Source organism: Polistes fuscatus, unplaced genomic scaffold (genome assembly GCF_010416935.1).
Source record: "Polistes fuscatus isolate 324 unplaced genomic scaffold, CU_Pfus_HIC Scaffold6, whole genome shotgun sequence".
Classification (NCBI taxonomy): Eukaryota; Metazoa; Arthropoda; class Insecta; order Hymenoptera; family Vespidae; genus Polistes; species Polistes fuscatus.
This window is the reverse complement of record NW_025113140.1, coordinates 9,130,441-9,142,888: the sequence shown is the minus strand read 5'-3', so window position 1 is coordinate 9,142,888 and position 12,448 is coordinate 9,130,441. Positions and strand designations below refer to the sequence as shown.

The 12,448-nt window shown below is 32.2% G+C and overlaps 1 protein-coding gene across 4 annotated transcripts in view; it reads left to right on the top strand.

Moving 5' to 3' along the window:
- The window catches only part of LOC122522906 (synaptotagmin-7), a 148,593-nt gene that overhangs the window by 33,702 nt on the left and 102,443 nt on the right, over positions 1-12,448 (top strand). For 2 of the 4 annotated variants that reach the window (XM_043644281.1, XM_043644280.1), the window contains one exon: positions 8,967-9,232. In XM_043644281.1, coding sequence (XP_043500216.1) covers positions 8,973-9,232 — 260 coding nt within the window. In that variant the 5' untranslated portion in view covers positions 8,967-8,972. Of the gene's footprint in view, positions 1-1,813; positions 1,832-3,807; positions 4,171-8,966; positions 9,233-12,448 lie in introns of those variants that run through there. The other 2 variants (XM_043644278.1, XM_043644279.1) reach the window with 2 other exon arrangements.

Here is a 12,448-nt window from a genome sequence, read left to right as displayed (position 1 = left end):
AATTCCAAAAAGTGTAATATGTACGACGATGCCGTCAATATTCTTATCGATATTGAACTATCCTAAAGTAAGTTATATTCATCCGACCGATATATAGTAATTTAATATACGAAAATTATTAAAACATTTCGCAATAATAATTTTCCAATGTTAAAAAACGTAACGGGAGATTCGGTAAGGAGGAGAGAAAAAAAGAAAAGAAAAAAAAGAACAAAACGTAGTATTATTAATTTTAGCGTATATACGCGAACGTAATAAATATTTTTTATGAATCATGCTAGATATCTCTTGTACACGCAAGTGTTCGTACTAATAATACAAAAATTTCATTGTAACAATTCGAAAGACCCACATTTTTCTCTTGTAATAATCCAAAAAAAAAAAAAGAAAGGAGAAGATTTACAACTACGGCAGATATTGTTCGAGTAAAATTTCTAACGGACGAATATGGGGGGTGGGGAAGCGGACGGAAGGGGAAGGGGAAGGGAGTAGAAAGATGATTGAGAGTTGTTTTGAGAATAGGACTTAGAAAGGAGGAGTGAATTGCAGAATGCAACGCGTTGTAATTTGCATTACGAGACTCTCTCAGTCAGTCATAACAATAGCCGTTGGATCTCGCGGCATGCAGGGAATTACTACTACTATTACTATTGGTGGTAGTGGTGTTTGACTATGAACTCTCACGTAGCAATAGTCACGCGATTTACAGCTGACGGTGTTTACGGTACACTCCCGTTGTATGTTTGTTAGTTAGAGTTTCGCGGGCGTTAGGGTTATGCCGTTCCTATCGCCAACACAATTCTGATACGATGAACTGTTAGATGAACGCGACAAGGGTTGCACGTGAACCACTTTCGAGAGTTTACAACTTCGAGTTTCGAATGTCGTATTAAACTTCGAATTTATATAATCCATATATCATAATAATAATAATAAGATCATATATATATCGCAATAGTTTAGTTATTAGTTATAATATAATATAATATAATATATATACATTTAACTGGTTTACTTTGAATGGCTATCGTTTCAACGAATTATTTCATTACGTTAGAGAACGGAGTTATTAATAATTGCATTATTATTATTATTATTATTTATTTATTTATTATTTATTTCTTACTCCGCTTCTTTCGGATTTGGAGGGACATTATTATTATTATTATTATTATTATTATTATTTTTGTTTCTTTAATACTTAAGATTACGGTAAACGATTCGATATTACATTTTTATTATTAGATAATAAAGTAATTGTGAAACGTTTCGAAAACGGAAAATAACCATAGGATATGAGATAGTTGATTGCGCGGGTTCAAGGCGCGTGGTTAAAAGTATCACAACGGGGTTGGTCGAGGGTTAAAGTTGGGTCGCTAGAAAAGGGGGATGGATAGCTTTTGCCATTGGCTTGGCGAGGAAATACGAACGTTTCCGGAAAAAGCCGAGATACGCTTCAGCTCGGCCGTGGTCCATTCGTTCGTTCAACACATTCATCGTTTGGCGTGTTCGAACGATAGAGAAAAACCAAGAGAGAGAGTTGAGAAAAGAGAAAGAGAGAGAGAAAAAGAGAACGAGAGAGAGAGAGAGAGAGAGAGAGAGAGAAGTAAAAAAGTGTACGGTATATAAAAAGGAAAGGGTGCGTGTGCGCGCGCACGTGCGATTAAACGAAAGAGAGAGAGAGAGAAAGAGAAAGAGAGAGAGAGATAGAAATAGAGAGAAAGTTTCGTCGAATATTTATTCGTCAAAAGAATGAAAGAGGAGTGAGATAGTGGATATACGAGTCTCCTCTTACGTTCACTCGGTGTCATCGGTGAAAATTCCTCGTCGAGTTCGTTTATATTTTTCCTCCTACTATTTTTCATCTCGCATCCCTTTCTACTTTCTTTTGATTACATTTTACTTTCGTCATACCAACCCCCCCTCCCCTCACACGTCTCCCAGTGTTATCGTCGTGGTTAGTGCGAACGTCATCGAACGATAAGTGTCCGACAACGATGAGCTTGCATTAGGAGTTCAGTATTATCAACGATCCTACGTTGCACGTTGCACGGATAGAAAGAGAAAGAGAGAGAGAGATAGTGTGTGTATGTACATGTGTTAGTGTATGTGTGAGTGAGTGAGAGAGTGTAAGAGAGAAAGATAAACAGATAGATAAATAGAAAAAGGATAGATAATCGTACGATCGTGTTACGTTATTTTCTTCTTGTCTGTCTGTCTGTCTGTCTGTCTATCTGTGAAAACATGGTATCGCGTACGTGTGTGTTTATTTATTTGTCGCAAGGTGTTTTTCGAAAGGTATGTCAAGTATCTTTGTTGGATACGATAGTGCGACCAATGCAGGAGAATACCATTCTCGTGTATGTGTGCGTGTATTCGAACGTCATAAGCGTCAGTTTCTATATTTTTTTATACTTTTCTTTCTTTCTGTTTTTTTTTTCTTCTCTTTTTTTAATCTTTTTTATCCTTTTATCACTCTCTATCTATGTATATATAGATCTGTCTCTAACACATATTACAAGTGGGTGTTATAATTCTTTTATTTTACAGTTAAGAGAGAAAGATTCAATTTTGATTGTATTTGTCGAAGATACGACCGACTGACAAAGGTTTTTAATTGAAATTTTTCTCATCCTCCTCCTTCTCCTCCTTCTCCTCCTCCGTCTCCTGCTCTTTAATTCCGTTTTATCGTCGTGATTGACCTCAGAACGTGCGAGAGTTAATTCTTCTTTTTTATTTTTCTTATTTTTCTTTTTTTTCTATTTTCGTAATTTTCTATCCCTTTTTTTTTTTTTATTCGTCGACGATAATCGTGGATTTTCTCTATTGGTATTTTACTTTGTCGGATGGAAATTTTCAAATCTTTTCTTTTCTTTTATTGTTTTGAATTCTTCTCTCAACGAAAATATTATATTATTATATTTCTCTCAATCGGAGAAATATTATTATAATATAAATATTATTATAATATAAATATTATAATGTTATATTACACACATGTGGTAAATAAATCAAAATCGGATTACATATTTAGCATAACATCGATGCGTTTGTTATTCTATTTACAATATATATTTTCACAAACGATGTGATTTTATTTTTTCTTTTTTTTTTTTTTTTTAAATTTAAATAATCATTAGGTTATAATCGCGATCTCATTTTGAATGAAATTTTTATTAAATTACGAATCTATAAGAGTTTATTGATTTCAATTGAAATCGAGACAATTAAACGTTGAAATTATATCAAGTCGATAAGTGTTTTACCGAGTTCATTATTCTTGGCAAAAGATCAATGAAACTTTCAACTTCTACGTTTATTTATTTTATCTTTTTATCTCTCTTTCTCTTGCCTGCCTGTCTGCCTGTCTGTCTGTATGTATGTATGTGGTCCATCAAACGAGAGTTTTAACGAGCGAACGATGTTGATTGTTTACACTGTTTTTTTTTAATCTGCCCCCCCCCCGTTTTTATTGATTTACCATCGGCCCTTTTTAAAGATCCAACCATTTATTTTCCCATCAATTCCGAATCATCTTATTTTTCTTTAATTATCTCCGTTTTATATTATATTTCCACAAATATCTGAAATTAAAAAAATATTATTTTCTCTTTTTATACAGTCAAACGTTATTACAGTTATAATCAAATTTTCAGATTTATTTATATTAAATGAAAAGCGATTCAAATGGATGCTTTTTTATTTTTTAACGTTATTACATGTAATTTCTTTTTATTATTATTATTATTATTATTATAATCAACGAAAATGTAATATCACCCCCATAACGATAGTTTGAATTTTTAGATATAAAAATCGAGTAAAGTAAAATAAAACAACAACAATAATAATAATAACGTTGGTGATCTTTAAACGTGTCGTTAAAATTCTGCCATTGAAAATATATTCGCGAACTGGTAATCAACGATAACGCATTATAAAAGGACAATCGTGAACAGGAAGAGATAGAAAATAGATAGAAAAAGAGAAAAAGAGAGAGAGAGAGAGAGAGGTAGTTTCAGTGTGCGTCTGTGCGTGTGAAAGAGAAAGAGAGAGAGAGAAGGAGAAATGGTACACATGGGAATCGCGGGTCAGTACTTCTCGGAATTGGAGCCAAATTTTAATGGCCCACCGAAAGCCATCGATCCAGCTGTGCGTGCTCGAAAGCTTGTAAGTAAACGATGATTCAGATAGTTTCAATGTAAATCTGTTCCCCCGACGTAATTGTGCATTTATATGTTGTGTATATTTGTATTAATTATATCGATTAGAGATGTAGCATCAAATGGTACGAGAATTGATCATTTTGTTTAATTTATTAATATTTTTTTTTTTTTTAACGATTTAATATAAACAATTTCATTAGGTCAATATCGTATATTTAATTATTCATTAATTAACGATGATTTATTTGATATAATATATGAATAATTTAACTAGGTCGGCCAATTAATATAATTATTGATTTTAATTGATTTATTTTTGACTGTACAGAGAATTTCATTGTAAACGTTAACGTAAATTTGTATGATTAATTTTTTTTTCAAACCCCATCAATTTCTCGATATACATACATAATTCCCCCATTATCGTAATTACGAGCTCTTACGTAAACTAGTTAGGAACAATGATAATTTATTTTCTTTTTTTTTCTCTTTCTCTTTCTCTTTTATTTTTATTTTTTCAAGGGAACATCAAGAATTCGTATTCCACATAAATTATATTTAGAAAGCATATTATTATTGTTGTTAGCCACACCGTATATACGTGTCCCTTCGTTGTTTACACGTCCGATTACGCGCGCGTTGTAAAATGTCCAAATGTATAATGAAAATATATACATGTATGGTATAAATGTATATATGTATATAGTAACGACCAATTTCATGAGAAGGAGAGAGAGAGAGAGAGAGAGGACAAAAAATTGACACGGTTTTATTTTACCTTTTTACTCGTGTATGTGTGGTTTTAAACATACACACACACACACACACACATGCGAGAGTACAAAACCGCGTGTATTTTATTTTTGTTGAAACCACGATATTGTACAGAATAAGATGGAATTAGGATTTATATCGTTGCAATTTATTTATTTATATACGTAAAAAGGAATAAAGTGACGTGGACGATAAGAAATTGGATTTACGGGATGAAAAATATTTAATCGTGTTTTTAACGATAACGAGTATAAATAAAATTGTATTCTTTTTTCGTTTCGTTTTGTTTTGTTTTGTGTCGAATGCACAAATTTCGTATTTGTTTTTGCGGGTAAAATGGTGGGAACAAAATGATTGAAATGAATGTTCGCGTTGTATGTAATATAAGCGTCGTGTGTTACGCGCGTTATTATATCAGATCGATCGGTGCACCCAACGTAATTTTAAAACGTGTTACGAGAAGGATGATTAATATAAGCGACAAGTCACTTGTCGCATACGCAATTCCGTTAAATATAACATAGAACGGAATTTAATGTCAACGGTAAAGCATTATTGACGTTTCGTAAGTTTCTCTTTGATATACGGGCATTGTATCGTGCCATATGAAGTATGCGTATTAATTATCTATGGGTTTGAACTACTCGTGAACGAGGATGAGTTAAAGGTATCGCCGCTAACACAGATGTTTTATGCTTTTCATTCAATTATTCATCATAAGTAATTTGTATCCAACATTATCAGTGGATATGATAAGTCAATTGGCCATTCGCGAACGATTATTCGAAATGTTAACTAGTGATAATGTGAAGAACGAAATGATACTGTAATTCTAAAGAAGAAGAAAAAAAACATAACGAATCGTCGAATTTTTGTCTTTTTGTGTGTGTGTGTGTGTGTGTGTGCAACAGTGCAGTTTCCTAAGTTTGAACGGATCGATACTGGGATACACCTTAAATAGTATCTATATGTATATACACTTCTAGGTTTCTTTTAACCGGTGAAGAAGAAAGTGCAACGTGTCATTGTGTTCGACGTTACATTTTTTTCTTTTCTTATTATTTTTATTTTATTTTATTATATTTTTTAGAATATCTTTCGTCGAACAAAATGAATCGAACCGGCTCGTGCATGTGCTTGGTATGTTTTATTCGTACGTGTCAAATGTCTTAATAAATAATACATATTACGTAAGATCAAACATTTTCTATTCCTTTAAAAGTATCTGAGAAAGATAACAATAATTCACATTTTTATTTTATATCTTTTATTACTTTTTTTTCCTCATAAATGCATTCATTGTAACGCGTTAGTACCTGTTGGTTACTGGTTTAATGGCTTATATTTTTTTCAAACGTATATTTTTATTTTTATCTCGTAGTATTAAATCACCGTTTTATGATACATTGTTCTTTACTTTTTTTTTTTTTGTTGATTTTGTTATCATTTAACGAGTGTGACGATTAAAGGAAGATTTCCAAGGATTATCGTGGCTTTACGTGAAAAGAATTGTCGGCTGGGAATGCATTAAAAACTTTCCACATACGTGTGTATACGTATGTGTGTGTGTGTGTGTGTGTGTACGACGTGTATGTGGGAGAGTAACCGTAAGAAGAAAAGCGAATAACGTTAATCTCACTTTATACTGCATAAGTGCCGAGACAGGCTTATCTCTTTTTCTCGAGATCGGTTAAATACCATAACGCTTAGGTAAAAAGAATTTTCTCTTTTGAACAACGCAAGGAGGAGAAAATCCTTTTTTTTTTTTTTTTTCCTTTTTTTTTTCCTTCGTGTTGGTGGTGAAACTGGAACTGGATATACATATATACATATTTATATATACGTACATAAGTTATATTTCGTCGTTGGGGGGGAGGGGTAAGTAGTATTATTATTTTATGAGAACATTGAGATAATAGGAAAAGGAAAAAATATTCTTTTGTTTACGGAAAAATTGTTTTTACACGAATAATATTACATTCACGTAATAAGATACGAAAAAAAATGAATGTATGCTCATTTTACGAATAAAAATAGATTGCGCATGGGGTGAGAGACGGGTAAAAGCAGGAGTAAAAAGAGAAGACAAAAATTCATGTTATTCGAAAGAAATCGGAGATTAGAATTTTGTGTGTTTTTTTTATTTCTCTTTTTCGAAAGTGAGATTGGAAAATTCCTAGAATGGCATTTCGAGTGGAGCAAAAGTGGTCCCCTATCGTCCGAGTGCTGTTGCAAGCGGCTTATCGTCTTCATCCGTGGAGTATGGGGGATGGGGTGGAATGGGTGAGGTCAAATGGTGATTCTTGCTTCGAAGAAGATTGAATTCGATTTTCCAGGATAAGAATAACTACGATACAGTTATGCTTTTCTTTAAGCACTTTAGTGACACCACCTTAGTGCAAGATAGAAAAATAAAAAGAAATAAAACGTAATATTTATGTATATCGTGAACAATCATCCAATCCACTTTTATTTCTCACCTAAACCCTTCCTTTCTTCTTTTTCCTTTCCATTTTGTCTTCTCGTTCTTATTCTTATTCTTCTTCTACTTCTTCTTATTTGTAGGTTCTACCCCATCTCTGTTACACGTTTAAAGTCAGGCATCCTAGGGTGAGTCAGGTATAGTGCACTCGAAAGAAGTGCACTTGACACCCCGTTCTACATATGCTCGCAAAGTCACTTGGAACTTGTATACTTACGTACCGAACGAGTTTCGAGTAGCTAGGTAGAAGAGAACTACTGTATATATATCATTTCTATATATATGTACACATGTATATATAATATACAGGTATATAGTTATATACAGTTAGTAACTTGCGTGCCTAGCTTTAGTTGAAAACTAAACACCCTTTTAATTAGCGTGATTTTGCGTATATTGACTTTCGATAAAACGGGGTGGGTCGGGGGATTTGTGGGATGAGGGGGGGGACTGTAAAAAGAAAACGTTTTCACTTTGTTTTATTATCTTTAACAACGAGACGATTCTTTACGGTTAAATCCAATCAACGGAAGATTTATCTTATTCGATGTTCTTTCGAAGATTTGTAAAATAAAAAAAAAGAAAGGAAACTAGATCGATAGGAGATAATTGAGATACTCGTTTGAATGAACGAACGAACGAATGTGTCGAGTGAGAGTATCGTTGAGAAAAAGGGAATGAAGGGTTTAAGATAAAAAGGTAGTTGGATAGAACGAGAATTTCGAATCATGTTTCTTTTGTGTTTTTTTTTTTTTGATTGGGGAAACAAATTATCTAGCGTTTTAGTATTTTCACGTTTAATGTCATCAAAAAGATGCAATTTTTTTTTCCTACGACAGCGTAACAGGTAGATTCATTTTTTTTTTTGGTTCTTTCGTAAATTAAAATATGGGTTAAAAATCATTTTTGTTTTTTTTTTATTCGATTAATCGCGAGGGGGAGGGAGGCCACCATCGCGAACAAATTGTCGTAAAAATGTATAAACCGTATTTCCTCCTTTTGATTTACGCGGTCTCTCTATCATATTTTATTTTTTATAGGCGGGTTTTCAATTCTTTTACACGAGGTTAAAAAATTTATTTTATTTTATTACACGTCAGTTTTAACCGTCGAACCGTTTATATTACCGAACGAAACGTCGTCGCGAAAAATTGTAAATAAAAAAACAAAAAATAAACGTATCAACAAAATGGGGGGGGGGGCATGCAAAAAAAAAGAAAAAAATTCTTTCGAATTACAATATCGACATATGAGTTGGTCGATACGATTTATTTCTATCATTTTTTTTATTCTACTTTCTGTCTCTTATCGTAATAAAAATATTTACAGAGAAATAATGTATATAAAATATTTTTAAATATTTTTAATAAAATATTAAATATTTACAAGAGAAAAAAAAATATTTACAAAGAACAATTAATTCGTGCTTAAATAATCGAAGGAACAAGAAAAATTCGTGTAATATCATTGGTGAACATTTATTTCGATTATTATTATCATTATTATTATTATTAAAAATATATTTTGTATTATTTTGCACACAGGTGGGCATGGAAAGAAGAGACATGATCTTAACGGCAGTATTTGGAACAGTTGGTGCATTAGCAGTGATCGTGGCATTGGGTTTGGCAGTGTGGTTTTACATTCGTGCGAGAAAATCTAAACAACGCGATGATGACCTTGAGGATCCTAACGAGCACAGCACAGAAGGTGGTGGTGGTGGTGGTACAACTGGTCTTCAAACGCAGTCGACGAAGAAGAATGGTTTCTTAAATTTAAAGACATGTCTTATCAGCACGAAAACTCTTGGGTAAGCGATGTGTTATTTTTCTTATTTTTTTTCCTTACGGAAAGAGAGAAGGAAAAAAAAATATCAAAAAAGAAAAAAAAAAGAAAAAAAAAATAAACGCGTTAGTCTAATCTGCATTTAATTCATAAAGAAATTAGGGAAGGTCGAGGACGAATGAGAGAAGAGGGGTTGGATACAACGTGGCCTCGTTTCAAAAACTCACGGAAATGATTACATCGTTATCAGCCTCTTCTCGTTATTTTTCTTTTTTTTTTTTTTTTCTTCTTATTTCGGCTCCATGCAACCAAATCTGATTTTTCATTAATCACTTTTACCTTTTCTTCATTAGGATTTATAACGCGAGGGATATAAATCCCGTTCAGCTTTTGTTTGTTTTTTTTTTTTTCCTTCTTCTCTTTTTACAGTCAAACTTTTAATCTCGTAGACGTTGCATTTTTAATGGAACGAATTTTTAGCAACAAACGAATTTTGCTCGCTTAATTGTTCGGACTAGGTCATAAACGTAATATCGAGTATGTCATTAGGAGTATCTGATTAGAAAGGACTATGTCTATACGGCGAAGGACTTCGTTAATGAACTACGACATTTTTTTTTTATAATCTTTTTTTTTTTTTTTCTTTTTTTGTAGTAGGAAAATAAAAATCAGCAATTTCTTTATTTTTTTCTCGCCATTAATTTCATGATCATTTTGAGAACAAACGCGAATGCAATGGTTCCTTTTTTTTGTTTATTTTTACATTTAAAGTCAATACAATCGAAGTTAACAATTATTCGCAATTGTTAAGTTAACTCGTTGGATAAATTTCGTTATCGAAGTATGGTAAGTTACCGACCGTGTTTTCATTTATGGGTAATTGATAAATTAATTATAGGTTTCTGTATTACCGACGAAAGGATACGTATCGTTTCGTTCGATAATTCGTAAAGATAGAAATGATTGATTTGGTCCTTGATAAAATGACTTTTTCAAAGAGTAATTTACGTTTACTCGGAGAGAAACCTGTATTTTCCTTTGCGAATAATACAATGAATTAAAAAAATATTAATTAATATCTATATAAATAAGAGATGGGGGAAAGTATATAATTTTGCGTAACAAAGTTCGTGAAATTTCTACGATTTAACAACAACGAATGAATTATTACGATAAAACGTATTTCTACAATTTTACGCGATATTATTTTAATAAAAAAAACAAAAAAAAGAAGAAAAAAATGAAAGATAATATAATTCGATAGGAAAATAAAGATGAGAGAAGAAGGGATGTTATCTCTTTCGTTGGGAAACGCCAGCAGGGAAATGAGATATTTAATTTTCATTGAATAAAAAACGGTCGTATATTTGAAAAGTAGAAAAAATAATTGAACAATAAAACGGGGCGTGGGGGGGGGGGCAGGAAAGTGATCCTGTGGCTGCTCTTTTCGTTCGGACGAAATTTGATTCGGAGTGAAGTGATGGTAAAAAAAAAAAAAAGAAATTAATTGAATCATCAAGTTTGGCCATTCATTCTCTCCTTTCACCGTGAAACTCAAACGCGTTTTCGCGTATCTGCGAAAGACTTTCGGTGATTCCGGTGATTCAATCGCATTCTTCCGATTGATTGAATTTTATTCGATCTACACTTTCCTCTCATATATATATATATATATATGTTTTTATTACATTTTCTCTTTAGTTTCATCGCGGTAAATAATACTATAACGCCGAGTTGTTTGTTTTTATTCTTTTTTTCTTTTTTATTTTTATTTTTCAAAAAATCACATTTCATTCTTGTTGGCAAGAAATTCGTCGTCGTCGTAGTCGTCGTCGTGAAAAACAAGAGACATTTCGGAAATTTATTTTCCTAGTAACAAATAAAAGGAAAAACAAAATAATCGGGGAAAAGTAAACCGTGGGGTGACCTTGATCTTCGGATAGGGGGATTATATTGTTTTTCTTTATTTTTCTTAAGTGTTAATTTTAATAGAATCATCGAAAAAAGTGTCAAATATATGTGAGATTAAGAAATAAGAAGAAGAAAAATAATATCGGAAAGGATATAAATTTGATGACGAAGCGTTGCATCCATTCGCAACAACTAGTCGTCGTCGTCGTAGTCGTAGTCGTAAGAATCGTTTCGGCTTTACTTACCGATATTTCCCGAAGGATTTGAAAAATCTATCGAAGTTATAGGGAAAAGATAAGGCATGATGTGTCCGTTAAGTTTACTTATCCTGTTTCTTTTCTCAACAAACAACAAAATTTATTTTTGAAAGAGTATACCCTTCTAATCTTTTTACTACTCGATATGCATCGTATTATCCACCACCCCCTCCTGCCCCCTTCTTTCTTTTTTCTTCTCTTTATTTAACCACATTGAATTTATAATATATTATTCACTTAATAATTGCCATTATTTTAATAGCAACTGTAAATTGAACACCTTTTAGATACACTTAAGCAACATAACTCATTGTTATTCTTTACGTATATTTTTAATTGCATTGAAACGCAAACCTTTAAATATCTCAATTTAAGGTTAAATGGAGTTAGGCCACTTTCAAAATATTCGGCTCATATACTTTCGTCACGCTTCTTATTCTTCTTCTTCTTCTTCTTCTTCTTTTCTACCTTTAAACCTTATCGTTTTATTCTTTTATATATTAATGAAACAAATAGATACGTGTGTGTATGTGTACACATATATATGAACATTGTTTAAAGAGTAAAAACGTCGAGGGAATATACGATAAATAAAACTACCCTTATCGCGTTACCCGTAACGTCAGATGCGTACTGAAATAAAACGAGAGATAAAAAGAAACAAAAAAAAAAAAAAGAACGAAAGAAAAAAATTTCAACAACAAAACAAGAAGGGTGAGCGAGGAGAATTTTTATTCCCACTTTTTTTGTTTCCCACTTTTTTTCTTTTACCATTTCTTTTCAATATTTCTCTCTCTCTCTCTCTCTTTTACGTTTCACCTTTTTTTATTTGTTTCTTTTCTTTACTGCCGGTCGCTTATCTTTCGCATTTTTTATACAACCCGTTGTTATAGATAATTCGCGAATCGAAGCTTTTACTTTTGCTACAATGCATAACAGTAGTATTGGTGATATGATATTGCAATAGTAGTAGCAATTGCACCAATGTGAGAAAGAATTGTCTCTTCTTTGTGTTATAGTGATAAGAAACATATACAACGAGAAAAATCTAGTATTATACGAGAGAGAGAGAG